Genomic DNA, 26,722 nt, shown 5'->3' with positions numbered 1-26,722 from the left:
GGCCTGAAACATCTCAGCCTCAGGCCGGACCAGGGATCCAGGGCCGCTTTCTCCCCTCCCCAGAGGGTGGTGATGGCAGTGTGGGATCAAGACAGGCTGGGGCGCCCTGGGTACTTGGTCCATGGACCCAGTTCCACTCCTGGGGGCTCTCCCCTCTGGTCAGGAGCTGTCCCAGGTCCTTCTGCCCGGATCCCAGACCACCCACCAGCACGAAGCTCAGATGCGCCTGGGTTGTGACTCGTGGCTGCAGAAACGGAACTGGGGAGCCAAAGGGAAAACCATCAACCCTGGGTGCCCCAGGCCCAGGCTGGCGTCCCTGCAGGTGCCACTCTCTGAGCCTGTGGCCTCATCTACAGCACAGGACTAATAAGACCAACATCCCACAGGTTTGCTGAAAGGCTTCGAGAGAGATGCATGTGTCCCGGGGCCTCAGCACAGGGTGCTCATGGGTGTTCACTCCACAGCAAGCTCGGACCTGGCGCGGTGTGAGGTGCCTTCCAAGGGCTGGCCGGGACAGTGTCCGTACCATTCCATGGGAACTGGCCTTGTCTGGGGCCCTGGGCCTCACCTGGCTGGGAGGAGGCTGGCCCACCACCGCCTCATAGGGAGGGGGGAGCTCAGCAGGATACAGCAGGCCAGGGCTGTTGATGGCCTCGTCATACAAAGTGCTGAATGGAGACGGAGCAAAGTCCAGGTGGAGGCCCCTGAAAAAGACAGAACCATCACATCGTCATCGCCCGAAGGAGGCGGCAGAAGTGCTGACAGCTCTCAAAGCAGCCAGAGCGGGGGCGGCCAGGGCTTCCCCTCTCCTAATACTTCCCATCATTGTGAAATGAAAGCTTCAGTCACTGGGCGATTTACACTTTTGGTTTTTTTCCTGGAATGACATCAACATTTTCAATCAACTCTACTGACCTGTCCATTAAAATTCAAATCATCATACAGCCAATGACATCTTTCATTAAACTGCACATGTTACACAAATGACTGTAACGTGACCGCAGCTTTGCACGTCATGAGAACGTAAGGCAGCGACACCTGTCTGCCTCCGGTTTCTTTTGGGTTGCATTGCAAAGGTGCCACGGGGAATGTTCTATGTCCAAGGCCCTCTCCTTCCACTGCCCCTCCTCTGTTCTCACCGCCATGCCTGCAGGACCACCGCAACTCCCACCTCCCAGACACTGCTGCCGATCTCGGTGGTTTCGAGATGTCGGCAGCCGGGGAGACCAACCTCTGGGCCTCGGCGGAGGGTGTGCAGGTGTACTCTGGCGGGTAATAGGGTGGAGGCGGGAGTGGGGGGATGAACTCATCGAAATCCAGGGTCTGGTGGAGAACGGTGCCATGAGGAGTCACGCAGGCAGGGTTGGCCGGATGTGACCTCTGCGGAAGGAACTGGAAAACAGAGACAACCAGAGTTATCTGGGACATCTTGTGTGGCTTGTGTCTCATTAAGGTAATTATATGCGAGCTTTAATGATCAGTTTGGAATGCCTATAATTTCAGCTGTCAAGCCACAACTGCTAAGCGCACACTTTAAAACGGAGGCTCCAGGAGGAACGCCTCGCCTCAGTAGTCTCAAAATGCTTTGTTGCCCACGCTGTCATACAGAACGCCTCTTTTTAAAGAAAAAATATGGTCCGGGAAGTCTTTCATGCTGTCCCTGCCGCTCCACCTGCCGCTCTGATGACAGTACTCAGAGACTGCAGTCCAAAGGCTGCCTGACGTTCGTGGTTTAAGATGACACTTCGGCTGGGTGTGGTGGTTCACGCCTGTAATCCCAGCACTTTGTGAGGCTGAGGCGGGTGGATCACCTGTGGTCAGGAGTTCGAGACCAGCTTGGTCAACATGGCAAAACCCCGTCTCTAGTGAAAATACAAAAAAATTAGCAGGGTGTGGTGGCGCATGCCTGTAATCCCAGCTACTTGTGAGGCTGAGGCAGGATAATTGCTTGAACCCGGGAGGTGGAGGTGGCAGTGAGCCGAGATTGTGCCATTGCACTCCAGCCTGGGCAACAGAGTGAGACTCTGTCTCAAAAAACAACAATAAAAAAACACGGCATTTCTGGAAGTGTGTTCATGAGAAAACACTAGACTCTCCCCTTGAGATGGCCCCACCCCACTCCCAGAATTCCTGTGGTGAATCTGTGGGAAATGCCACATGCTCCCTTCTTGGAGTCCTGCATTGTGTATTCACGTATTAAAGTCTCTGAGAAGGGCTGTGCTGAAATACTCCTTTAGCTGTTTAATACTTTAACCCAGCATTTCTCAAATATTTCCTAATGGGCCCCATTGGACACAGAGTATCTATTAATATTTTGCGGTTCTCAGGATTTCACACAGTTTGTAAAGCACTGCTCTGAGGAAAGAGAGACAACTTCATGAGTTCCAGAACATTCTATGGGCCAACCTTGAACACCGAGATGCTGCTTTAACAGCGAGGTGAAATCACTTTAACAAAAATGAAACCCATTTCTGCCTAGTTTTCCACTTCTGAAGGACTAACCAACAGCCAACTGCTTTTCTTTCCACCTTCACGTCTCTGCTGCCCAGAGGCCACCTGTGGCGTGAGATGCCTGGGGTATTGTTCCAGCTCCAGTCAATGCCGCCCTGTGAGGGTCTACACGGCAAAAAGATACATGCTGCAAACGCTCTGGGCCAGGGGCCCTCCTGGCGCTGGGCAGATGAGGTAAGGAGAGGAAGGGTGAGTGTGTGTGTGTGTGTGTATGCATGTGTATGTGTGTATGTGCATGTACGTATGTGTCTGTGGATGTGCATTATGTGCATATGTGTGTGTCTGTGTATATATGTATGTGTCTGTATATATGTATGTGTGTATGTTTGTATGTCTATGCATGTATGTGCATATGTGTGTGTGTATGCGCGTGTGCACGTGTTTGCGTATGTATATGTATGTGCATGTATGTGTATGTGCATGTAGATGTGTGTGTATTTGTGTGTATAGGTATATGTGTGTCTCTGTGTGTATGTGTATGTGTATGTGTGTGTATGCGTGTGTGTGTGTGTCTGTTGAGGGGAAGACAGGGACCCAGAATCACGCCACACAAGCAAGGACAGCTCCATTAGAAAACAGTGAGGTCTCCAAGCACTGTGTCGGGACTGCGGTCCCCAAAGCATTCATGAAGAAGGCATTTGAATGGGTCTTGAAAGATTGGTGGGATTTCATCTAGTGGGTGCGCAGGGAGACACTCAGGCTCCAGAACAGTTGAGCCAGGGAAGGATGTGTTTAAGAAAAGCAAATAGATAAGGCTCTGGAAGTCAATTCTTAATTCTGGGGCACTGGGGAGCTGGTAAGGGTGTTGGAGCTGGGGAGCAGGGGGACTGGAGCTGCGTGGTAGGAGGTGCCTTCTGGCAGCAGGGGTAGGGTGGGCTGGAGCTGACAGACGCCAGGACCTGCAGCACTTTTGCACTGGTAGGGGTGAGGTGACCATTCTGAATGGGGTCAAGCTCTGTGAAATAAGCATGCTCTAGGTTGACGGAGAAAGGCTGGTGGCCGTGTCTAAAGGTGTAATACATCACAGGAAAATGGTCCCGTGGACCTCCTAACACACAGAGCACACTCCTCGCCTCTGGCTAGACCGACCCACAGCTGCGTGTGTTTAGCTGTCCGAAGCAGAGGTGAATCATTGGCTGTGAGCAGGGCGCCATGTGCATCTGTCGTCCTCTGCCTTGGAGCCTGTCAGTCCTGATGCCTGCTGCACAGAGCTGAGAGGTAGGGGCGAGGGCAAATGCCCTCAGGTCTAATCAGGAAATATTTTCAATTCGTCTCTATCAGAAATTAGAAAAAAAATCAATGACATACTCAAGCAAAACTAATGACATGCAGACACCAAAACACTTTCCAATTCAAGGCACCATTCCACCAGGAAGGAGAACAAGCATTTGAAGAGGGGAAAGAGCTGCAAGGGACCCTCTCCGCAGGTGCAAGTTAGCAGAGGCTGCCACACACACTGGAGGCTATGTGAAGGTCAAATGACTGCATCTGCACTAAGCTCTGGGTCGCCTTGCCGGGGCGTGTTGGCCCCACCTTCCTGGACTCATTTCCCAGGGATCCTTTGACCTTGACTCCTCAGCTTCCCCAGCCAGAATCCTGCAAGTGGCGCTTGACATCTCCCCTCTCTTCCCCACCATCTGTGTGTGTTTAATTAGGTCTGGGTGTGTCTCCCGTCCCAGGGTCGCCAGCTCTGTCCTCTGCTCTGCAGGCTGGCGCTGGAGGTCTGCAGACTACGCTTCCCAGGCTACCGTGCCAGGGCTGCGGGTGGGCTCTGCCTGTAGGGGGCGCCAGAGGGCACCTGGCCGGCGGGCGGGGCGACGAGGGAGCTGCGGGTTTCCTGCGCCTTCCCACTTCTTCCCTTCTGTTCCCCGGCTTTGCGGGCTGAGAGCTGCTCTCTGCAGTTATTTCTCTCTCTGTAACCTCTTCTGTTCCTTCAGCCTTCCACGCCCAAGTAACCGGCTCCCAGTAACTGTGTTGAAATCCTAAGGGCAATTTCTTTTCCTGGCCATCTGAGGCACATCTATTTTACCCCGCTCTGTGTTCCCATCTCGCAGTCGCACACGGCGGGTACTCAGTAAACCTCTGCAGAGGAGACCGGCAGACGCCTCCTTGCGGGGCACCTCCACTCAGCCCCTGTCCACGTCCTCCTGGCAGGAGCTTCTAACCTGTGTGCCTCTCTACCTTGATTTTCTGTCTCTGTAATTTGGTCTCCATCCTGCTAGCAGAGCTGTTTTTAAACCAATCTGATGAGGTCACTGCAGTTGAAAAGACTTTAATGAGACCCTGGCTCACGGAACTCCATCTGGTTTCCAGCTTCCGAACCAACCAGCGCCCCCAAACTCCCCGCTCCTTGAACAAACTTGCTCTGATCCCAACTATCAAACACGGATTGTTCCCTCTTCCCAGCTCCCTACCTCCCTTTCACCTGGCGCCTCCCAGTTACCTTCAGGACCCGCGGAAATGCCTGTGACCCTGAAAAGCCAGTGGGCAGCCACTCCTCCCCCACCCGGCCCAAGCTCCAGGCTCTGAAGCCTCAGCTGCATGTTTACTGCCACGTATAAAGCTCAACTCTGCACCCGGAGGTGGAGGGCGGAAAAGGGGCTCTAAACAGTCCCTTCTTTCCCAGGTGGCTCTGCTTGCTCTGATCTGTGACTGCCTTCTCCGATCCATGTGGTGACAAAGGTACACCTGTGTCTGGTGGCCAGCTGGGGCTCACGCACCTGACATGAGCATAACTAGTGCCTAGGGCTGTCCCTGCACAACAGGAGTGTGGATTTGAGATCCTGCTGGACAAGAGCCCCTGCTCAGTCTGCTCCGGGGAGAGGGGATCCGAACCCAGGTGTGTCCTGTCCTTCCGGGTGCATGTGGAAGTGATGGAGGATGAGAACTAAGGCTACCTGGCCTTGGGCAGCTTCCCAAAGCCCACTTAACACAGAGCCCAGAACATTTCAGTCTATCCACGCAGCCCAGTCTGGGATCTGAGGGAGAGGGTGAAGAGGTCAACCTGCCTGGGACGGGGAGTCAGACCTCAAGCCAGTTGTCTCTGGGCCCTGCACTGAGGACCCACAGGATGTGAACACATTTCTGACCCTGTGAGTCTCAGTCCCCTTCCCTGAGAAGCACCACTGCTCAGTCACAGACCCAGACAGCAGCGCTGTGTGGCTTAAAGGTAGGCTTGGATCATCAGTATGAGCTCGTCCAGCCCATGCCTCCATCTCCTGCCATCAGGAACAGGGAGGGGCAGGGCAGGTGTCAGGGGTCTATGGACAAGGGCTAGGGATCTCCAGGAACACTGTGGAGCTCTGAGCTGCCCGCTCCTCCAGGTTCCAGCCCAGTCTGCTCACCTCCCTTTATATTCAGTGGTTTCCTCCCCAGCACTCACTCTCCCTGCTCCCTCTACCAATGTCCTCGCCACATCCTGGCTCCTGAAGGGAGCACACACACCTCTGAGTTTTTCCAGAAAGACTCAGAATTACAGGGAAGGGACCTCTCCCTCTGCCTTCCTTAGACTTGGTAGAAACAACAGGCTTGTTACTACCAAAGTTTGCTGAATCAACTTCCTCCTGGACAGCCCTGCAGATGACCTGGAGCTCCCGCTCTGCGCTTCGGACCCTGGGGAGAGCCTGCCCTGCGGCTCCCTGGTCCTGCCGCCACCCCCAGGTAGGTTCCATGCCCACCCAGGGCTCCAGGTGCCTTACTACACAGGGCGAGGCCTGTGCTCATTATTACTGCGATTGCATAAGGAAAGAGGGATGCAGACAGGAAGAGCTGCTCGTTCTGTGAAAACCAAGTTGAATGCTTTGGAAAGACTCGATAAAGGAGGGCAGCCAAGCAGAAACCACTGCCAAGTCAAGTCCAGGCAAGGCAGGTCAACGAGCAGAGGAGAATCATAAAAATCCGAGGAAGGTCTGTACTTCCCCTGTCGCTTCCCCTGGCTGGCTCCACTTTAGAGGAACTGAATCTAAAAATCATCGATGGTGCGATTTCCATGAACTTTCTCCAAGAAATACACCCAGACAGGCCAACAGACCCATAACCAAAGGGATGACCACGACCCCAGATGAGATAACTGGTGGACAGATGCTCATTAGCATATTTAACATTAAAGAAAAACGACTGTGTGTCCACGTCATTTTGATGATTGTCTGCATGAGCTGTTTAGATAAGCAGCTGCCCGTTGCTCCTGGTCTGACAGATAAGTAGCACCTACTGTCCAGGGACAATGCTGTGCAGCCCAGGCCTCAAGGACCTCAAGGTCACTGTGGGTCCCCGGAGCGCCCTCTCCAGCAGGTGTAGCCAGGGCTGGGGTAGGTGGAGAGAAGATACTGGTGAACTTGGTGATGCTGTGGCTCTCATGGGGTGGTGTCGTGTCCCTGACCAGCCAGCACCGCCTACCAGCTCCATGGGCAAACCCAGTTAGCACGCTATGGAAGGCACAGTGCCCCATCTGCTGTCTAAAGGAGGTCACCTCTGTCGGGCGGACAGCGACCTAAATGACAGTCATGAAAGATGAAGTTAACAAGCGCATGCCTAATGGAGATACATGTCACAGTAGATGATATTCCTGAGGCTGCAGCCGCTGGCAAGGAAGTAAGTGAAGAAGAAAACAATGTAACAGAAAAGTGGAAGAATGAGATAACATTTAAAAACAAACAAACAAAAAGATTACAGAACTTAAGTGATCAAAAATCTTTTCCGCTAAATGATGTCAATCAACCACCCTGTATCATCAGAATGTCTTTTCCCGATTTCCACACATATTAGAGCAGCTCAGCTTCATCAGGTCTGACAATAGGCAGGACGCTTTGCTTCTCATGGATACAAGCATGCATTATGTTAGTTCCATCGGCAGTTAATGATCCCAAATTGCTGATCCACAGAAATAAGATGGGAGTTTCAGGTTCTTTGGAGGACTTGTTCTTGCTATTCCTAGATTCCCACCAGCACTGGACGTGTAGCAAAGCCCATGAGATAATTGCTGACTGAATGACTGAATGAATGAGCGAGCAAAGAAGTGAACACATCAGTAAACACAAAACCGGGAAGCTTCCTGAAAAGCGGTTATGGCTGGAATTTGGATCAATTGTGTAAGTTGTCAGAACATCAGTCACAGTAGAAATCACAGCCTGGGTCCTTCCTGCTAACATGGAGGAGCAGGGAGACGGGCTGGGGAAGTGGGGCTGAGACCAGCACAGTGGAGCAAAGTTGCCAGGCTGCAGGGCTGCCTCGGGGGCAAATTGGGAAGAGGTGCTCCTTCCTGTGGGAGGCCAGGGCATGACTGTCATCCCCTCAGCCCAGCACCCCTCTGTAGGCACAGCACAACAGGGCACCAGAGAAGGGCCGTGGGGGCTGGAGCTGGAGCTGGAGGGGCTTCCCACAGGTTCTTTCTGAGAAAAGAAATTAGTGTCAGTTGATCGGGAAAGGGTGGGTGAAGGGCTTACACCCTCTTACCCACAGTGACCTTCCTCCCTAATTATGCTTCCTTCATAAATTAGCGCTTCTCACTTTGAAGGTCGCAGATACAGATAAACACCAGAAATGAAGAGTTAGTACAACAAAAGCCACCTGAATGCAAGAAATGAAAACCCGCTCAGAACAAAGAGGCCAACATAGGGGAAGATAAAGAACACAGAAACGGCAGTGAGCAGTAAAGCTCTATAAAGCTAAACCTAAAGGTGATTTAAGATGTGATGGGATGCTGTGATTTAAGGGCTCAGGATGAGTGACATAGAAAGGACATCCCAAAGAGCTTATACTCTAACACATTTCACCTGGAACTAAATGACTAAATGCAGGAAAACGCAGAAGCTGGCCACGGTGTGGGAGGAGGAGGGAAGTGACACACTCCAAAGACATGACAGGGTAAGAAGAAAGTCACGCTGAGGAAAGCACAAAACACCAATATACACAGATGCCAAGAGACGCCTTCTTCTCTGGGACTAGTGGTTGCCTGGTTATTGAACAAGAAAATTATTTAAAGTGGGGAGTTTCACACACACAGACACACGCAAACATAAGACATACATACTAAACCCATTTTACTTTAACTTAAATCCTGTATACATGGACAAATTCATAGAAAGACACAAACTACCAAAACAGACTTCAGAAGAATAGAAAATATGACAAGAGATTGAAGCTTCACTGGTGAACTCTATCAAATAGCTAAAGAAGGGCCGTGCATGGTGGCTCATGCCTATCATCCAAGAACGTGGGGTGCCAAGGGAGAGAGGGTCACTTGAGCCTACGAGTTCAAGACCAGCCTGGGCATCATAGAGGGACCCTGTCTCTACAAAAAAATTAAAAAATTAGCCGGGCATGGTGACGTGTGTCTGCAGTCTGAGCTACTTGAGAGGCGGAAGTGGGAGGACTGCTTGAGTCCAGGAGGTAGAGGCTGCAGTGAACCATGATCGCACCTCTGCACTCCAGCCGGGGGGACAGAGTGAGACCTTGTCTCAGGAAAAACAAACAAACAAACAAAACATTTAGCTGGACATGGTGGCTCACATCTGTTATCCCAGCACTTTGGGAGTCTGAGGCGGGTGGATCACCTAAGGTCAGGAGTCCAACACCAGCCTGCCCAACATGGTGAAACCCCATCTCTACTAAAAATACACACGCACACACACACACACACATTATCTGGGTGTGGTGGCACACGCCTGTAATCCCAGCTACTAAGGAGGACGAGGCAGGAGAATCACTTGAACGTGGGAGGTGGAGGATGCCGTGAGCCGAGATCAATCCACTGTACTCCAGTTTGGGTGACAGAGAGAGACTCCATCTCAAATAAAAAATTAATGAACAATTAATACCAATTCTTCAAAGCAATCTTCCAAAAAAAGAAGAGGAAGAAACACTTCCAAACTCTTCTATTACTATAAAAAGGATTACATGTCATGACCGAGTGGGATTTATCTCGCGAATGCAAGGTTGGCTTAACATCAGAAAAATCAATCTGTGTAATTCAACATATTAATAGAACAGAGGACAAAAACCTCACGGGCGTCTCAACGGATGCAGAAAAAGCATTTGACAACACTCAACTTTCTTTTTTATAAAAAAGACCCCACAAACTAGGAATAGAAGGGAACTTCCTGAATCTGATCAACAGCATCTACGAAAAACCCACAGCTAACATACTGCTCAATGGTGAAAGACTGGAGGCTTCCCCTAGATACAAGCCAAGAAAGTCCACTCTCACCGCTTCGATTCAACATTGTAATGGAGGTTCCAGCCAGGGCAATTAGGCAAGAAGACAAAATAAAAGACATCCAGTGTGAGGTAAACTGATTTCTATTTGCAGGTGACATGATTTTGCATACAGAAAGAATCCAGAGAAAAACCCAACAATAAAGCTCATAATGAGTTCAGCATGGTTTCAGGATATGAGATCAATATAAAAAATCATTTGTATTTCTATATATTAGCAATGAATAATCTGAAAATTTAATTAACATAGTAATTCCATTTATGACAGCATCAAGAAAAATAAGATACTCAGGAATAAATTTAACAAAAAAGCAAAACTTGTACACTGAAAACCGCGAATATAACTGAAAGAAATTAAAGAACATCTAAATGAATGGAAGGGCACCTCATGTCCATAGGTTGGAGGACTTACTATGTTAAGATGACAGTACTCCTGAAACTGATCCACAGATTAACACAATCCTTATGTGTGTTAATGGGGAATTGTATGATAGGTGAATTGTATGTCAAGACAGCTGTTACCGGATCCCCCACCTCACAGATCCCTGGTAAAAGAAAAAACCATTTATACAGTGTCCCTCTGAATCCACAGGGAATTGCTCCCAGAACCTCCTCTGCCACTGGATACTAAAATCGGTGGAGGGTGAAGTATTTTACATAAAATAGTGTCGTATTTGGACATAACCTACACACATCCTCCTGTATACTTTGAATCATCTCTAGAATACAGAATACTTCTAACACCTAATACAACATAAATGCTATGGAAATAGTTGCTACACTGTATTGTTTTTTATTTATATTTTTGTTGTTGTTTTGTTATTTTTATAGTGTTTTTTCCTTGAATGGTGTCGATCCACGGTTGGCTCAACGGGGGCTGACTGTACATACATGGACTGACCTTTTCCTGCCTGAGTAAAGCCTCTTCTCAGAGTCAGTCTGCTGTGTGGAGTGCCCTGTGGTCTTTCCTGCATAGCTGCATCCGTAAGACATGGATCTAACAACCTTTTCTGTGTTTTTAAAGTGGGGCTAGAGCTGAAAGGTGCTTGTCAAGCAATGTGTATGTGGATTCCCTCTAGATTTTATTTTTATTTTATTTTATTTTATTTTTTTTTTGAGACAGAATCTTGCTCTGTCACCCAGGCTGGAGTGCAGTGGCACAGTCTTGGCTCACTGCAACCTCCGCCTTCCAGGTTCAAGCCATTCTCCTGCCTCAGCCTCCTGGGTAGCTAGGATTACTGGCATGTGCCACCATGCCCAGCTAATTTTTGTATTTTTAGTAGAGATGGGGTTTCACCATGTTGACAAGGCTGGTCTCGAACTCCTGACCTCAGGTGATCTGCTGGCCTCCAAGAGTGCTGGGATTACAGGCATGAGCCACCACACCTGGCTCCTCTAGATTTTTATCAGCATTTATTGCAACCGCCATAGTTGTCTCACTTGCATCGAAATGAACAGCAATATATTCAGCAGCACCCGTTCACCGAACCTTTCCAAAGAACTCAACTGTGTTGTACCAGAAACAATTATCTTTCTGCACTCATATTTCCTGGCTTTACATAGTACTAGAACATGTAATTACAACAAATATCACTGGCATAAACGAGTTAGGAATAGCTACAACTGTCCCTTGGAAAGCTTATGGCCCAGCTTCTTGGAGCAGAAATGGTGCAGGGGTGAACTGCGGATGCCACTAGTAGGGAATGGTTTGCCCAGCCAGCCTGGCTCAAGCCTCCAGCCCACATGGCAAGACCCAACCTCCATGTGGCCACCATGTCCCTTCAAATCCCATTCCCACAGAGGAATGGACTCATCCCGTAAGCAGCTCTATGAGGACAGCAGGGCACACACTTTATCTTCTTTACAGCCGAGGAAACGGGGTCCCACAGGCAGTGATGTGCCCAAGATCATGCCAGTCCCACAGGCGCCATGGCCACCCACCACCAGCTCTCTTTTGCCTCCCCCATGACTCTGAAGCCTGGCAGCAGAGCCCTGGGCTCCCACGGCACCCGTCACAGAACGGAAAGGATGTGCTGGCGGGAAGCCTGATATTTCTGCTTCCAAGCCAGGGGTGTAAGGCAAACTCACCCACAAAGTACTCAGTGAGGAAACAATAGGGCTTCTGAGGGCAGCCGCTGTCGCCACTGCCTGCCCTTCCCTCGCACAGGACTTTCTGCTGGTAAAGAGCCTCAGCCACCACGTCTGCAGACATTGCTGCGACGTCCCAGTGACAGACTGACAGTCCCTGCACGTTTCAAATCAAACAGTTCACATGTATTAGAGATCCCCAGGCCTCCCATTCATTCCACTTCACAGGCGAGGAAACTGAGGCACAGGTAGGTTCAGTGACACACCCAGAGTCACCTGCCTCGAATGCAGAAGAAGGGACTCAGACCCTGGCGCTCCTGCCTTCAGACGCACGGCTCCATGGCGGCTCATGCCCCACCCATCGCAACTACAGCGTGTCTCTGCACACTGCTGCTATAATCGTATATGCTCTCATAAACAGAATTTACTTTATTCTTATTTCGTTGGCAATTTTTATTTTAACGCATAAAACCAGGAGAATGCGAACTTTCAGCATTTACATGCCTTTAGTTCTGTAAGTTGGTTGAACTGATGTGATATTTACAGATCAATAGTAAAATCTGCTGAGGTGAGGAGAAACCCCTGGTACTTAACCTTTCCTTTACAGAACACGCTGGAGAAAATTGCCAACATGAGGCCCCGGTGAACAAGGGCAGAAGTTCATGGTTACCGAATAACTGCTTAATTAGATACCTTTCAGAAAACTGCAGCCTCCCAGAAAGGGCAGCCTGGCTGTGACAGCTGTGTGGATATACACCGGGAGGGAGAGACTCCCGTGGCATGCAATTAGGACCAATGAATTTTTAACGTCTTGGTAATGATGCTCTCTGCCCCTGTATCTTGATTAACTGATGTTGACTGCCACAGGGTGAATGACAAAGAAGAGAACATAAAAAATCCCACTATAAGAACCAGCTGCCTTTTCTTGCCTAAGATGCATAAAACATTGTGTGGGAAGCAGAGTAGGTCTCAAACAGGCAAATTGAGAGACAGAGAGAGACAGACAGACACACACACATAGACATTCCTACCCTTACGATATTTTTTCATCAATTTCTCTTTGTTGTACTCAGTAGCATTCTGATCAGTAGGCTGTGTTCCATTCACACTGAAAACAGGAAGAGCCTTCACTATTTATGAGATGTGTATTTATAAATGTGTGTTAATAACTCACATATTATAACATGTGTTAGTGAACCATGCTCCTGGCCTCCTTGCTGCCCCTGGGAGCGGCAGGTCTTCCTGTGTACGACCCTGGGCAAAGGGCCAAATGATGGCCAGTGACTGGCCGCTGGAGTACGAGCTCAGGGTTCATTAGCAAATCAAAAATGCACAGGTTAGCAATTTTCCAATTGGAAAAGAACTGATCTTCTAACACCCCTAAACTTCCTGGATTAAAAGAGAATTCTGAAGCCCGAGGAAGGCACCTTGCTTTGGAGTCCAGGGGATGTCCAGGGCTGCAGGAATTTCACGACATGGACTCAAGGGCACATGCCAGGGGCCAACCTAGAGAACACGACAGTGGCAGACCCCTGTCAATATGGAGCTCCAACAACACCTAAAATAAATACATCAGCGGCGCCACATGTGCAGATGCTTGGTCTTCCAGAGGGCAACACAAGGCAAACTCCAGGTGCCATGGACCGTCAGGGGCCACTATCCTTACCACATCTAGCTGAAGCCAGAAGCGTCGACTTCTACACTGGTTTCAAAATGGGTAGAGGAGGAGGGGATCAGTCACTCACCATCTGCAGGACGTCAGAGGAGACCATCTGCATACAGCACATGGCTGTGGCCAGCGCACACACGATGGTGGACAGGACGTTGAGGGCGCACACGCTGAAGAGGAGATCCTGCAAGGAAAGGGGCAGGAGAATGTCAGCCTCATCCCAAAATCCCAGATGGCAGAATCCTTAGACCTCCTGCCAGGGCCCAGAATGAGTGAGGTCGATTGCCATCCTTTTCACAGAGGTTTTGTTTTGTGTGTGTCTGTGTTTTCTTATAATCAAAATTGGCCTTTCATAGAAACACATTTGTCTATTCCGTTACAATGATGATCAAAGTATTCATAATACTCAACGTGTTTTACAATTTTGATAATTATTAGGTAGTCAGTAACATGTCTAAGAAAATCATAAGGTGGCCAACATTTAAGGAGGTGGGCAATTTTTATCAATCACAGCCTATAACTCAAGTGAAACTTTTTATCTTGAGATAGTTGTATATTCACATGCAATTGCAAGAAATCCTACAGTGAGATCCTGGGTACCCTTTACTCGTTTTCCCTCAATGGTAACATCTGGCAAATCTATAGTTCAATATCACAGCCAGATACTGACATTGGTATAGTCAGGATGCAGAACAGTCCCATCACCACATGGGTCCCCCCCATCGTTGACCTTTTATAGACACACTCACCTCTCTTTCCCTGCTCCCCACTTAACCCCCAGTTCTGATCCCCTGTCAATCACTAGTCTGTTCTCCATTTTTTATAATTTTGTCATTTCAAGAATGTTGCATAAGTGGACTGCACAGCATGTAACCTTTCAGAATTGGCTTTTTCCACTCAGCATAATTCCCTTTAGACTCATCTCAGACTTGCAGACTTCAGGGCTGTGAGAAGTGACTGTTGTTAGAGCCACCCAGGCTATGGTATTTTTGTAATAGCAGCCTGAACTGACTAAGACTCTATATAAAATATGAAAAGACAAGCTACAGTCCAGGGGAAAATATTTGCAAACCACCTATCTGACAAAGAACTAGTACCTAGAATACATAAAGAACTCTCATAACTCAACAGTCCAAAAAAAAAAAAAAAAAAAAGCAAACGTTGCAATTAGAAAATGGGCAAAAGACATGAACAGACACTTTACCAAAGAGGATCTCCAGATGGCAAATAAGCCCATGAAAAGATGGTCAACATCATTAGCATCAGGGAAATGCAAATTAAGACCTTTTATAAAGGGGTATCATTATGCACCTGTGAGAAGAGCTAAAATACAAACAGTGACACTAAATGTTGGCAATCATGCAGAGAAACCCAATCACTCATACACTGCTGGTGGGAATTAAAAATTGTTCAGCCACTCTGGAAGGCATTTTTGCAGTTTTTAAAATAAAACAAAACATGCAATTACTGTTCAAATCAGCAGTTGTACTCTTGGACATTTATCTTGGAGAAACAAAAACTTATGTTCACACAAAAACCTATACACAAAGGTTCACAACAGCTTTATTTGTAATAGCCCAAAACTGGAAAACTGCAATACCAAAAACCCAGATATTCTTCAGTTGTTGAGGATTAAACCATGTGGTACATCCATATGGTAGAATACTACTCAGCCTGTTGGATTTTGGTAAGGGCCTGCTTCCTGGTTGAAGATGGCTAATGTCTCACTGTGTCCTTGCTTAGTGAAAAGAGGGCAGGGGAGCTCTCCAGTGCCTCTTTTAAAAGTGTACTAATCCCATCACGTGGATTCTACCCTCATGACCTAACAACCTCCCAAAGGCCCTGCCTCTATTAAATAATCACATACTGGGAATGAGAATTTCAACATATGAATTTTGGAGGGATACAAGCATTAAGTCCATGATATCTGAGTTTTTAAAGAACAAAAATTTTTAATGTTCATGAGATCCAACTGATCAACTTTTGTTCCATACTTTTGGTGTCAAGTCTAAGAACCTTGTCAAGCCCCAGATTATGAACAGTTTCTCCCATTTTTTCTAAAGGTTTTTATAGTTTCATATTTTCCATTTAAGTCTATGCTCCATTTTTGTTTTGAGATAGGTCTTGCTCTGTTGCCCAGGCTGGAGTGCAGTGGCACAATCATGGCTCACTGCAGCCTCGACCTTCTAGGCTCAAGTGATCCTCCCACCTCAGCCTCCTAACTCAGACCACTCATGCATACCAGTGTGCCCAGCTAATATCATCCATTTTAAGTTAAATTTTGAATAAGATGTGAGTTTTAGGTTGAGGTTCCTTTTTATGTTTTTAATTTCATTTTCCAAATGTTCATTGTTAGTACATACAAATGTGATTGATTTTTGTATGTTTATGTGATATCTTGAGACTTTGCTGAAATTATTAGTTCTAACAATTTTTTGAAGATGCCAGGGGATTTTCTATGTAGACAATCAGGCCATCTGGATTGTTTTATTGATTTCCTTCCATTTTGTCTTTATTTTTTGCCTTGTAGTGCTAGCTAGAACCTTGAGTATTACAAATAAAAATATAAGATGACTAAGATAATGAAAGCAGACATCTTCGTCTTGTGCTCTGTCTTAGAGGGTAAACTTCATGGAGTTTTAACAGTCCAAGTGCAATATATCCTTCATCGAGAAGTCTACTCTCAAATCTATGCCAGAAATAGAAAAAAAAAAAAAAGATTTAGAATGATAGTATGTCCTTCAATTAAATCTTTTCATATACAAGTGTACAAAATACTGTACACACTCAAAAACCTATCAAAAGCAAAAAGCTATAGATGAATCTTTCACCACGAAGGGATGGCATTAATCAGATTAGTATTAATTATCTAATCAAGGGATTGGCAAGTCCTTGAGAGGAGATGGGGAATGCCGCCCTCACTGACATGCCCTGTGCGTACGCTAGGATGTGTGCACACAGAGTCTAGCAGCATCCTCAGGGTTCGTTCATGTGTACATGAGCCCATGTATTCCAATCTGTAACATCTGCTGGACAGTTCCCTGTTCTAGAGGCATCACGGCCCCATCCCCTTCCTCAGAATCTGCTCATCAGTTCTCAAGCCCACACTGTGAAACAGTAAAGAAGTGTGATTAGGATATTATGGAAGGTGGTTAACATACAGTATTTAAACACTTTCCCAAATTTATAGAACCCTGTACACATGTGAAGACAGAAAAATGAGTCCTGAACTTAAGAAGCATTAGGCAGAACCAGCCGGGTGTGGTGGCTCACGCCTGTAATCCCAGCACTTTGGGAGGCCAAGGCGGGTGGATCACGAGGTCAGGAGATTGAGACCATCCTGGCAAACACGGTGAAACCCTGTCTCTACTAAAAATACAAAAAAATTAACCGGGCGTGGTGGCAGGCACCTGTAGTCCCAGCTACTCGGGAGGCTGAGGCAGGAGAATGGCGTGAGCCGGGGAGGCGGAGCTTGCAGTGAGCCGAGATCGCGCCACTGCACTCCAGCCTGGGCGACAGAGCGAGACTCAATCTCAAAAAAAGAAAAACAAAACAAAACAAAAAAAAGAAGCGTTAGGCAGAACCAAGGCAAGGCTCAGTCTAGGGCTAACTATTCCCCACTTCGGAGGTAAGGCCTATCTGAGTCCCTGAATGATGCAGGAACAGGCGCTGTTCCTGTGTGAGCACCAGGCACTGTTACCACTAAACCTTTCAGGCAGTTCTTTTCCCAGACTCAGGTCGTTTCTCCATATGCAGGTGCTAACCAGCATCCAACTGACAACTCCAGGCAGACCCTCTGAAGGCCCCCTTGGTTCTCTCCTGGTGCAGCTCCGCCCTCGCTGGTGCTCTGTTCTGAGAACTCTCATCTCCAGGCCTTGATCCCCCTCAGACTCTCAGCTCTTTAAGCCCACCTCAGGGAGTCTGCGGGGACCCTGCTGAGTTCCCTTCCCAGCACTGAACCTGGAAACTCTCTCAAGGCAGTAAGCTGGGGCAATCACAGGGCTCACCTCGTTTACTGCCCACCCCTCAGGGATCGGGGTCCCTCATTGCCTGATAGTGTCTTCCTACACCGTGTGCATTTTCGGGGGCTGTTTCAGGCATGAGGTTAAATCCAGTGTCCTGCTACTCCATCTTGGCCAGAAGCTCTCAGTGGCCTTTTTGTTTGCATTTTCTATTTTATTTTATTTTTTTTTTTTGAGACGGAGTCTGGCTCTGTCACCCAGGCTGGAGTGCAGTGGCGCGATCTCGGCTCACTGCAAGCTCCGCCTCCCGGGTTCACGCCATTCTCCTGCCTCAGCCTCCCGAGTAGCTGGGACTACAGGCGCCCACAACCGCGCCCGGCTGATTTTTTGTATTTTTAGTAGAGACGGGGTTTCACCGTGGTCTTGATCTCCTGACCTTGTGATCCGCCCGCCTCGGCCTCCCAAAGTGCTCGGATTACAGGCGTGAGCCACCGCGCCCGGCCTTTGTTTGCATTTTCTAAGTGTTTGTAGCAGGACTAGGCGGACTGCCTTAGGGATCCTGTGCATGTGACTATAGGCATCTCCACTGCCTTCCCTGCTCCTGCGGCTGCTAGAGGTAGAGCAGGATGGGGGCTTCGTTGTAGCAAACAGGAGGCACAGGTGGGGCTGGAGGGAGGCTGAGGAGCCTGGATTGTATTTTCCAGGTGATGGAATGCCACCGAAGATGTGTGATGCTGGGAAAGTGCTCATACAACCTGTTTTTTGTTGTTGGTGGTGGTGGTTTTTTTTTGAGATGGAGTCTTGCTCTGTCGCCCAGGCTGGAGTGCAGTGGCGTGATCTTGGCTCACTGCAATCTCCATCTCCCAGGTCAAGCGATTCTCCCGCCTCAGCCTCCTGAGTAGCTGGGTCTACAGGTGCCCACCACCATGCCTGGCTAATTGTTTTTGTATTTTTAGTAGAGACGGGGTTTCACCACGTTGGCCAGGCTGGTCTTAAACTCCTGACCTCAAGTGATCCACCCGCCTCGGCCTCCCAAAGTGCTGGGATTACAGGTGCAAGCCACTGCGCCCGGCCCATGCAACCTGTTTTCACAATTGATTGAGAAAGATACCTTTGCAGGGAGGGCCTAGCACAGAACTAGAGATGGAGTAAACATCGGCTGAGGTGAGAGAGTGGACACAGGGCAGTGACCTGTGAGGAGGTACTGGAGAGGAGTCAAGCAGAGACCAGGAGGAGGCATGCAGACGCCGGTCTGAGGGAGACTCTGAAGTTGAGAACAAAAGGGCATGGCTGTTTACTAGGGTAGGGGAGTCCAGGATGAGGGTGCAGATAGAGCAGAAAGATGATTCTGGTGAGTGGAAACATGAGATGCCTGTGCATGGGCGAGAGACTGTGGGAGAGAAGCAGCCTTAAAGAACACCTCAACAGGCTGGGCACAGTGGCTCATGCCTGTAATCCCAGCACTTTAGGAGGCTGAGGCAGGAGGATCACTTGAGGTCAGGAGTTCGAGACCAGCCTGCCCAATATGGTGAAACCCCGTCTCCACTAAAAATACAAAAAAATTAGCCGGGAGTGGTGGCGCATGCCTGTAATCCCAGCTACTCAGGAGGCTGAGGCAGGAGAAGGTTGGGAGGTGGAGGTTGCAGTGAACCCAGATCATGCCATTGTACTCCAGCCTGGCTGACAAAGTGAGACTCTGTCTGGAAGAAGAAAAAAAAACACTCGAAGTGGTCTGGGACATGTGGAGGCTGAGTTAGCAGTGGTCCTGACCCACTGAGATGTTAGCAAGTGGTTGGAAATTTGGGTCTGGGGCTGAGGATGGAGATCAGAACTGGAGGTGCGGACCAGGAGTCATCCCTACAGAGTTCAAATGTGCCTTCACCTTGTGGATGTCCTTGATGTATCTGCGGGCCCCTGCGTGTCCTCATTCCCCGCTCCAGATCCATCAGACTTCAGGGGCCTGGAGGCCTCCGCAGGCTCCCTCCAGAAGACGGCATTTCTTTGATGAAATTACCATTCTCACCTTAAAGATACACCTCAGCATCGTTTTCCTCTAAGTGACATGAATTTTGTGCTGGATTCTAGATAACTGACAGATTTATCCGTGTGCGCAGTAGCTGGCTGGGTGCCTTTTCTCTCCTGTGAGGAAGAGCTTCTAAAACGTCTTAAGGCTCAGCCAGAAGCTTTAGCACTTTTTGAGCAGGAAGTTGGACTCACTGTAGTCCTAAAACAATCCTGCTGGTGAATGATGTCGTAATTAGAACTCTTTAAGTATATATTTTATATATCTCAGGAGGGCAATTCAAAGTTATAACTAAAATAGCGACTTTTTTTTTTTTTTTTTTTTTTTTTGAGATGGAGTCTCGCTCTGTCACCCAGGCTGGAATGCGGTGGCGTGATCTCGGCTCACTGCAACTTCCACCTTTCGGGTTCAAGTGATTCTCCTGCCTCAGCCTCCCGAGTAGCTGAGATTACAGGCATACGCCACCATGCCCAGCTAATTTTTGTATTTTTAGTAGAGATGGGGTTTTGCCATGTTGGCCAGGGTGGTCTCGAACTCCTGACCTCAGGTGATCCACCTGCCTTGGGCTCCCAAAGTGCTGGGATTATAGGCATGAGTCACTGCTCCCGGCCAACAGCGACATCTCTTAATGTACCATTGCTAAGATATAAACAACACCTTTACTTTGTCCTCAATCTAGAAATTTCAACTTTATTGACCACATAGTCCACTGTCATTTAAATGAATGCCCTTCTAAAATATTATTAATTTTGCATATGCTACCAAATGAAACTACTCACAGACAGAAACACCAACTCTGACCTTCGTTTGCATACGCATCATGAGGCAGTCCTGCTTCACGTCTCACGAAAGGTATTCATTTGAAACACGTGCCAGAAAGACTTTTCCCCTCCAGCTGACTCAATGCTCGCTGTTTTTCTAAGTAACTGCAAATCACCTGGTATTGTGTTTGTGTGTTTCTTCAGAATTCTTTTTTGGCTTAAATAATGCCTTTATCTCCGTGTTTTTTTGTTTGTTTGTTTGTTTTCTTGAGATGGAGTCTCACTCTGTCACCCAGGCTGGAGTGCAGTGGTGTGATCTTGGCTCAATGCAACCTCCGCCTCCCAGGTTGAAGCGATTCTTCTGCCTCAGCCTCCTGACTAGCCGGACTACAGGCGCCCGCCACCACTCCTGTCTAATTTTTGTATTTTTTTTTAGTAGAGATGGGGTTTCACCGTGTTGGCCAGGCTATCTCTGCTTTTTGAAAGTTTTATCAGAGTCCTTTGCAAACACTGAAATCCACATTCTATAAAATCCCTTTACAAGGTGATTCAAAATGGCAAATATGTAAAGGAGGCAGGTCTTTCATGGCTGATACTGAGTTTTGCTGCTGGACACTCTGATGTTATTAGCATTTTGATGTTATTAATGCTAATAAAGTTAAGGAAGTTATCTATATAATGAATGATGTACAGAACAAACACAAGAGGAAAAAATGTTTTAGATACTTAGGCAAAGCTACAAGTGATAAATTATTTTGAAAATCTCTCCAGTTCAAGTAAATTATGGATATTAATAATACGATTAACAGAGAACAGTGACAGCAATGACAATTTACATATGCCTACATGTTAAGAACATTAAGAGTTCAGGACATTCAGCCAGTCGTGGTGGCTCCCGCCTGTAATCCCAGCACTTTAGGAGGCTAAGGGCAAATCACCTGAGGTCAGGAGTTCGAGACCAGTCTGGCCAACATGATGAAACCCCGTCTCTACTAAAAATACAAAAATTAGGTAGGTGTGGTGGCAGGTACCTGTAATCCCAGCTACTCAGGATGCTGAGGCAGGAGAATTGCTTGAACCTGGGAGGCAGAGGTTGCAGTGAGCTGAGATCACACCACCACACTCCAGCCTGGGTGACAGAGTGAGACTCTTGTCTCAGGAAAAAAAAAAAAAAAAAAAAAAAATTCAGGACATTGATACTTTTGCTTGCTGGACAAAATGAGGACAAACTGTCTTACACCTATTTCTGCTAGTTCATTCAGTAGTTTTTTTCCTATGTCTTCTCTCTTCGAATAAAGAAAGAGGTCCCATGGGAACCCATTATCAGTTAAGATATAATGATAGACGGTATGATGATAAGGAGAGTTCCACAGCATAAAACAAAAGTGATGAGGAAATATCCAGCAATAGCTGTGTACATGCTAATAATTATAAGGGATGGAGGTTGTGCTTTATCTGAATTATCCTCTTAAATTTATTCTTTAATAAATTTATTCTGCACCATTTATTCTTTATGGCCTTGTGATGGTAGACATTGGTCATGGACCTGACACTCCTCACAGATCTATGTTGGGAGAGGCAGTCTGCCACGGGACCTGAGCATGCCCTCAAGTTCCTGCTGGGTATGCCAAGAATGTAAGGCCTTGACTGCTCTTTGTAGACCCATTTCCCAGGGCTGTGTTTGCACCAAGAAACCTTGAGGAAGGAGGTAACGTCTTCCCTAGACAAAGTGTAGGTTCAGTACAAAGGCAGGGATTCCCCAAGCTCAGTGTTCACCACACACGTGCAGGCATCCATGGTGGGCCCTTAGCATCACCTGAGACCCCAGGGCATGGGGAACTGGCACACACCAGCCTAGTGCTCTGGCTACTGCTTTTGCCATGAGTAATAAAGTCCCTTGTCTCTGAACCAGGAATCTCATGTCTTTTTGCCAGGAAAGTAACAGTAAACAGTAACAGACTAGTTTGTTAGCTTGAAAGTAGGTTAAAAGTTCAGACCCTGCAGTTCCTGGCAGTTTATTTCCATCTCCATCTTGTGAGAACATCAAGAGCAGAGATCAAGTCTTTTGCTACTCTGTATAGTAGAAAATCTCATTCAAAATAGGTGGTTGCTAAATATTTGAAATTTTACAGGCTATCTCATTGTTCTCTTCTGAATTGTAAATTCAGACTTGAAGGAAATTATATGCATAATTTCCAAGTTTCTAACCACACACAGAAAATTCACCCTCACCTTTAAATAAAGTAATGCAGCACCCATAGGATCATGGTGGATGGGAGGCAGGACTAGAATGCAGCTCTGGACAGAGCAATGTGCAAGGCTTGCATTGTGAATTTTAGCTCCAGATCGACTGCAAGAACAAACCAGCAACCCAGAGAAGACCTACAGATCTCTGAAGGAAGCCACCTGCTCCTGCAGGACCCGGGAGACACCCCAAATGCTGTGAGTGCCCAAACTGCGGAAGTGGGAAAGAGAGAGCATCCTCTCCCAAACACACACCCCCAGTGGAGAAAATGAAGGTCTGTTTGCGGGAGAAGTTTCCGTCCTTACCTGGAGCTGACTCAATTTAGAGAGTCGAGTGAAATATAGAAGTAGAGGAAGCAGCGGGAAAGGCCCTGGGAGCTCCCTGGGTCCCCAAGCAGGTCATTCCTGCCTGGCACCACAGGGATCCACCAGGAAGGCCGCCAGAGGAGCGAGGGTAAAACTCAACAGGGAGAAGGAAATCTCTAGCTGGAATTTGTAACAATTTGAACAGGGTTAGAAGCCTCCTGGCCAGAAATCCGGGAAGGGCGCAAATCTGGTGTGCAGACTCTCCACAGGCGAGGGAAGAACAAGCCCTTTCTTTTGCAGCTGGGAGATGGGTAGCCTGGGGCAAGTTCTCAAGCCTGTCTCGCCCACTGCCTGAAAACAGACTTGGGGCTGTTGGAGGGGGCATGGTGGGAGTGAGACTGGCCCTTCAGTTTGTGTAGGAGCTGGGTGAGGCCTGTGATTGCCAGCTTTCCACCACTTCCCTGAAAACCTGCATGACTCAGCAGAGGCAGCCATAATCCTCCTAGGTACACAACTCCAGTGACCTGGGAATCTCACACCCATCCCCCACAGGAGCTGCAGCAACACCCGCCCAAGGAGAGTCTGAGCTCAGATACGCCTGGCCCCACCCCCACCTGACGGTCCCTCCCTACCCACTCTGGTAGCAGAAGACAAAGGATAGACAATCTTGGGAGTTCCACAGCCCAGCCCACCGCAGGTCCCTCTCCAAACTACTACAGCTGACGCTTTCTGGAAAGTACCACCTCCCAGCAGGAGGCCAACCAGCACAAAAATAGAGCATTAAATCACCAAAGCTAAGAACCTTCACAAAGCCCACTGCACACCCCCCACCACCTCCCCTGGAACAGGTGCTGGTGTCCACGGCTGAGAGACCCACAGACAGTTCACATCACAGGACTCTGTGCAGACAAACCCCAGAACCAGCCCGGAGCTGGGTAGACTTGCTGAGTGGCCAGACCCAGAAGAGAGGCAGTAATCACTGCAGTTCGGGTCGCAGGAAGCCACATCCATAGGAAAACGGGGAGATTACTACATGAAGGAAACAATCGTGGGACAAAAGAATCTGAACAACAGTCTTCAGCCCTAGACCTTCCCTCTGACAGAGCCTACCCAAATGCGAAGGAACCACAAAACCAACCCTGGTAATATGACAAAACAAGCCTCTTTAACACCCCCCTGCCCCCACAAAATCACACTAGTTCACCAGCAATGGATCCAAACCAAGAAGAAATCCCTGATTTACCTGAAAAAGAATTCAGAAGGTTAGTTATTAAGCTAATCAGGGAGGCACCAGAGAAAGGCGAAGCTCAGTGCAAGGAAATCCAAAAAACGATACAAGAACTGAAGGGAGAAACAGTCAAGGAAATAGATAGCTTAAAGAAAAAAACAATAAAAAATCCAGGAAAAATTGGACACACTTACAGAAATGCAAAATGCTCTGGAAAGTCTCAGGAATAGAATTGAACAAGTAGAAGAAAGAAATTCAGAGCTCAAAGAAGGACAAGGTCTTTGAATTAACCCAATCCAACAAAGAAAAGAAAAAAGAATAAGAAAATATGAACAAAGCCTCCAAGAAGTCTGGGATTATGTTAAATGACCAAACCTAAGAATAAGCAATTTTCCTGAGGAAGAAGAGAATTCCAAAAGCTTAGAAAACATATTTGGGGGAATAATCAAGGAAAACTTCCCCAGCCTTGCTAGAGACCTAGATATCCAACTACAAGAAGAACAAAGAACACCTGGGAAATTCACTGCAAAAAGATCATCGCCTAGGCACGTTGTCATCAGGTTATCCAAAGTTAAGACAAAGGAAAGAATTTTAAGAGCTGCGAGACAGAAGCACCAGGTAACCTATAAAGGAAAACCTATCAGATTAACAGCAGATTTCTCAGCAGAAACCCTACAAGCTAGAAGGGATTGGGGCCCTATCTTCACTATCCTCAAACAAAACAATTATCAGCCAAGAATTTTGTATCCAGCAAAACTAAGCATCATGTATGAAGGAAGATACAGTCTTTTTCAGACAAACAAATGCTGAGAGAATTTGCCAGTACCAAGCCACCACTACAAGAACTGCTAAAAGGAGTTCTAAATCTTCAAACAAATCCTGGAAACACATCAAAACAGAACCTCTTTAAAGCATAAATCACACAGGACCTATAAAACAAAAATACCAGTGAAAAGGCAAAAACAAAAAACAAAAATCCAAAGTCCAAATAGCACAATGAATGCAATGATACCTTACATCTCAATTCTAACATTGGATGTAAATGGCCTAAATGCTCTACTTTAGGGATACAGAACCGCAGAATGGGTAAGAACTCACCAACAAACTATCTGCTGCCTCCAGGAGACTCACCTAACACATAAGGACTCACATAAACTAAAAGTAAAGGAGTGGAATAAGGCATTTCACACAAATGGACACCAAAAGAGAGCAGGAGTAGCTAGTCTTATATCAGACAAAACAAACTTTAAAACAATATCAGTTAAAAGAGACAAAAATGGGACATTATATAATAGTAAAAGGCCTTGTCCAACAGGAAAATATCATAATCCTAAAAATATATGCACCTAACACTAGAGCTCCCAAATGTATAAAACAATTACTAATAGACCTAAGAAATGAGATAGACAGCAACACAATAATAGTGGGGGACTTCAATACTCCACTGACAGCACTAGACAGGTCATCAAGACAGAAAGTCAACAAAGAAACAATGGATTTAAACTATACCTTGGAACAAATGGACTTAAAAGATATATACAGAACATTTCATCCAACAACCTTAGAATACACATTGTATTCAACAGCACATGGAACTTTCTCCAAGACAGGCCGTATCATAGGCCATAAAACAAGACTCAGTAAATTTAAGAAAACTGAAATTATATCAAGCACTCTCTCAGACCACAGTGGAATAAAACTAGAAATCAACTCCAAAAGGAACCTTCGAAACCATGCTGATACATGGAAATTAAATAACCTGCTCCTGAATGAGCATTGGGTCAAAAATGAAATCAAGATAGAAATTTAAAAATTCTTTAACCTGAACAACAATAATGACACAACCTACCAAAACCTCTGGGATATAAGCAGAGGTGGTTCCAAGAGAAAAGTTCATAGCCCTAAATGCCTACATCAAAAAGACTGAAAGGGCATACACTGACATTCTAAGGTCACACCTCAAGGAACTAGAGAAATGAGAAAAACCAAACTCAGCAGAAGAAAGGAAATAACCAAGATCAGAGCAGAACTAAATGAAACTGAAACAAACAAACAAACAAACAAAATACAAAAGATAAATGAAACAAAAAGATGGCTTTTTGAAAAGATAAGTAAAATTTATAGAACATTAGTAAGATTAACCAAGAAAAGAAGAGAGAAAATCCAAATAACCTATTAAGAAATGAAACAGGAGATATTACAGTTGACACCACTGAAATACAAAAGATCATTCAAGGCTACTATGAACACCTTTACAACATAAACTAGAAAACCTAGAAGAGTTGGATAAATTCTGGAAAAATATAACCCTCCTAGCTTAAATAAGGAAGAATTACATACCCTGAACAGACCAATAACAAGCAGCAAGATTGAAATGGTAATTACAAAATTACCAACAACAAAAAAAGTCCAGGACCAGACAGGTTCACAGCAGAACTTTACCAGACATTCTAAGAAGAATCCTTTTGACAATATTCCACAAGATAGAGAAAGAAGGAACCCTCCCTAATTCATTCTATGAAGCCAGCATCACCCTAATACCAAAACCAGGAAAGGATCTAACCAAAAAATAAAACTACAGACCGATATCCTTGATGAGCACAGATGCTAAGATCCTTAAAAAAATATTAGCTAACTGAATCCAACAACATATAAAAAAGACAATACACCATGATCAAGTGAGTTTCATACCAGGGATGCAGGGATGGTTTAACATAT

General features: G+C 46.8%; 1 protein-coding gene across 5 annotated transcripts in view; it reads right to left on the bottom strand.

The window, feature by feature from the left end:
- The window catches only part of ENTREP2 (endosomal transmembrane epsin interactor 2), a 446,665-nt gene that overhangs the window by 17,656 nt on the left and 402,287 nt on the right, over positions 1–26,722 (bottom strand). For all 5 annotated transcript variants that reach the window (XM_005559031.5, XM_045397159.3, XM_005559032.5 and 2 more), the window contains 3 exons: positions 13,557–13,664; positions 1,232–1,392; positions 569–704 (listed from right to left, as the gene is read on the bottom strand). In XM_005559031.5, the coding sequence (XP_005559088.4) occupies positions 569–704; positions 1,232–1,392; positions 13,557–13,664 (405 nt within the window). The remainder of the gene's footprint in view (positions 1–568; positions 705–1,231; positions 1,393–13,556; positions 13,665–26,722) is intronic.

The sequence above is a fragment of the Macaca fascicularis genome, chromosome 7, assembly GCF_037993035.2.
Source record: "Macaca fascicularis isolate 582-1 chromosome 7, T2T-MFA8v1.1".
NCBI classification, from domain to species: domain Eukaryota; kingdom Metazoa; phylum Chordata; class Mammalia; order Primates; family Cercopithecidae; genus Macaca; species Macaca fascicularis.
The sequence above is the reverse complement of the archived record's forward strand: the minus strand, read 5'-3'. Positions and strand labels throughout refer to the sequence as shown.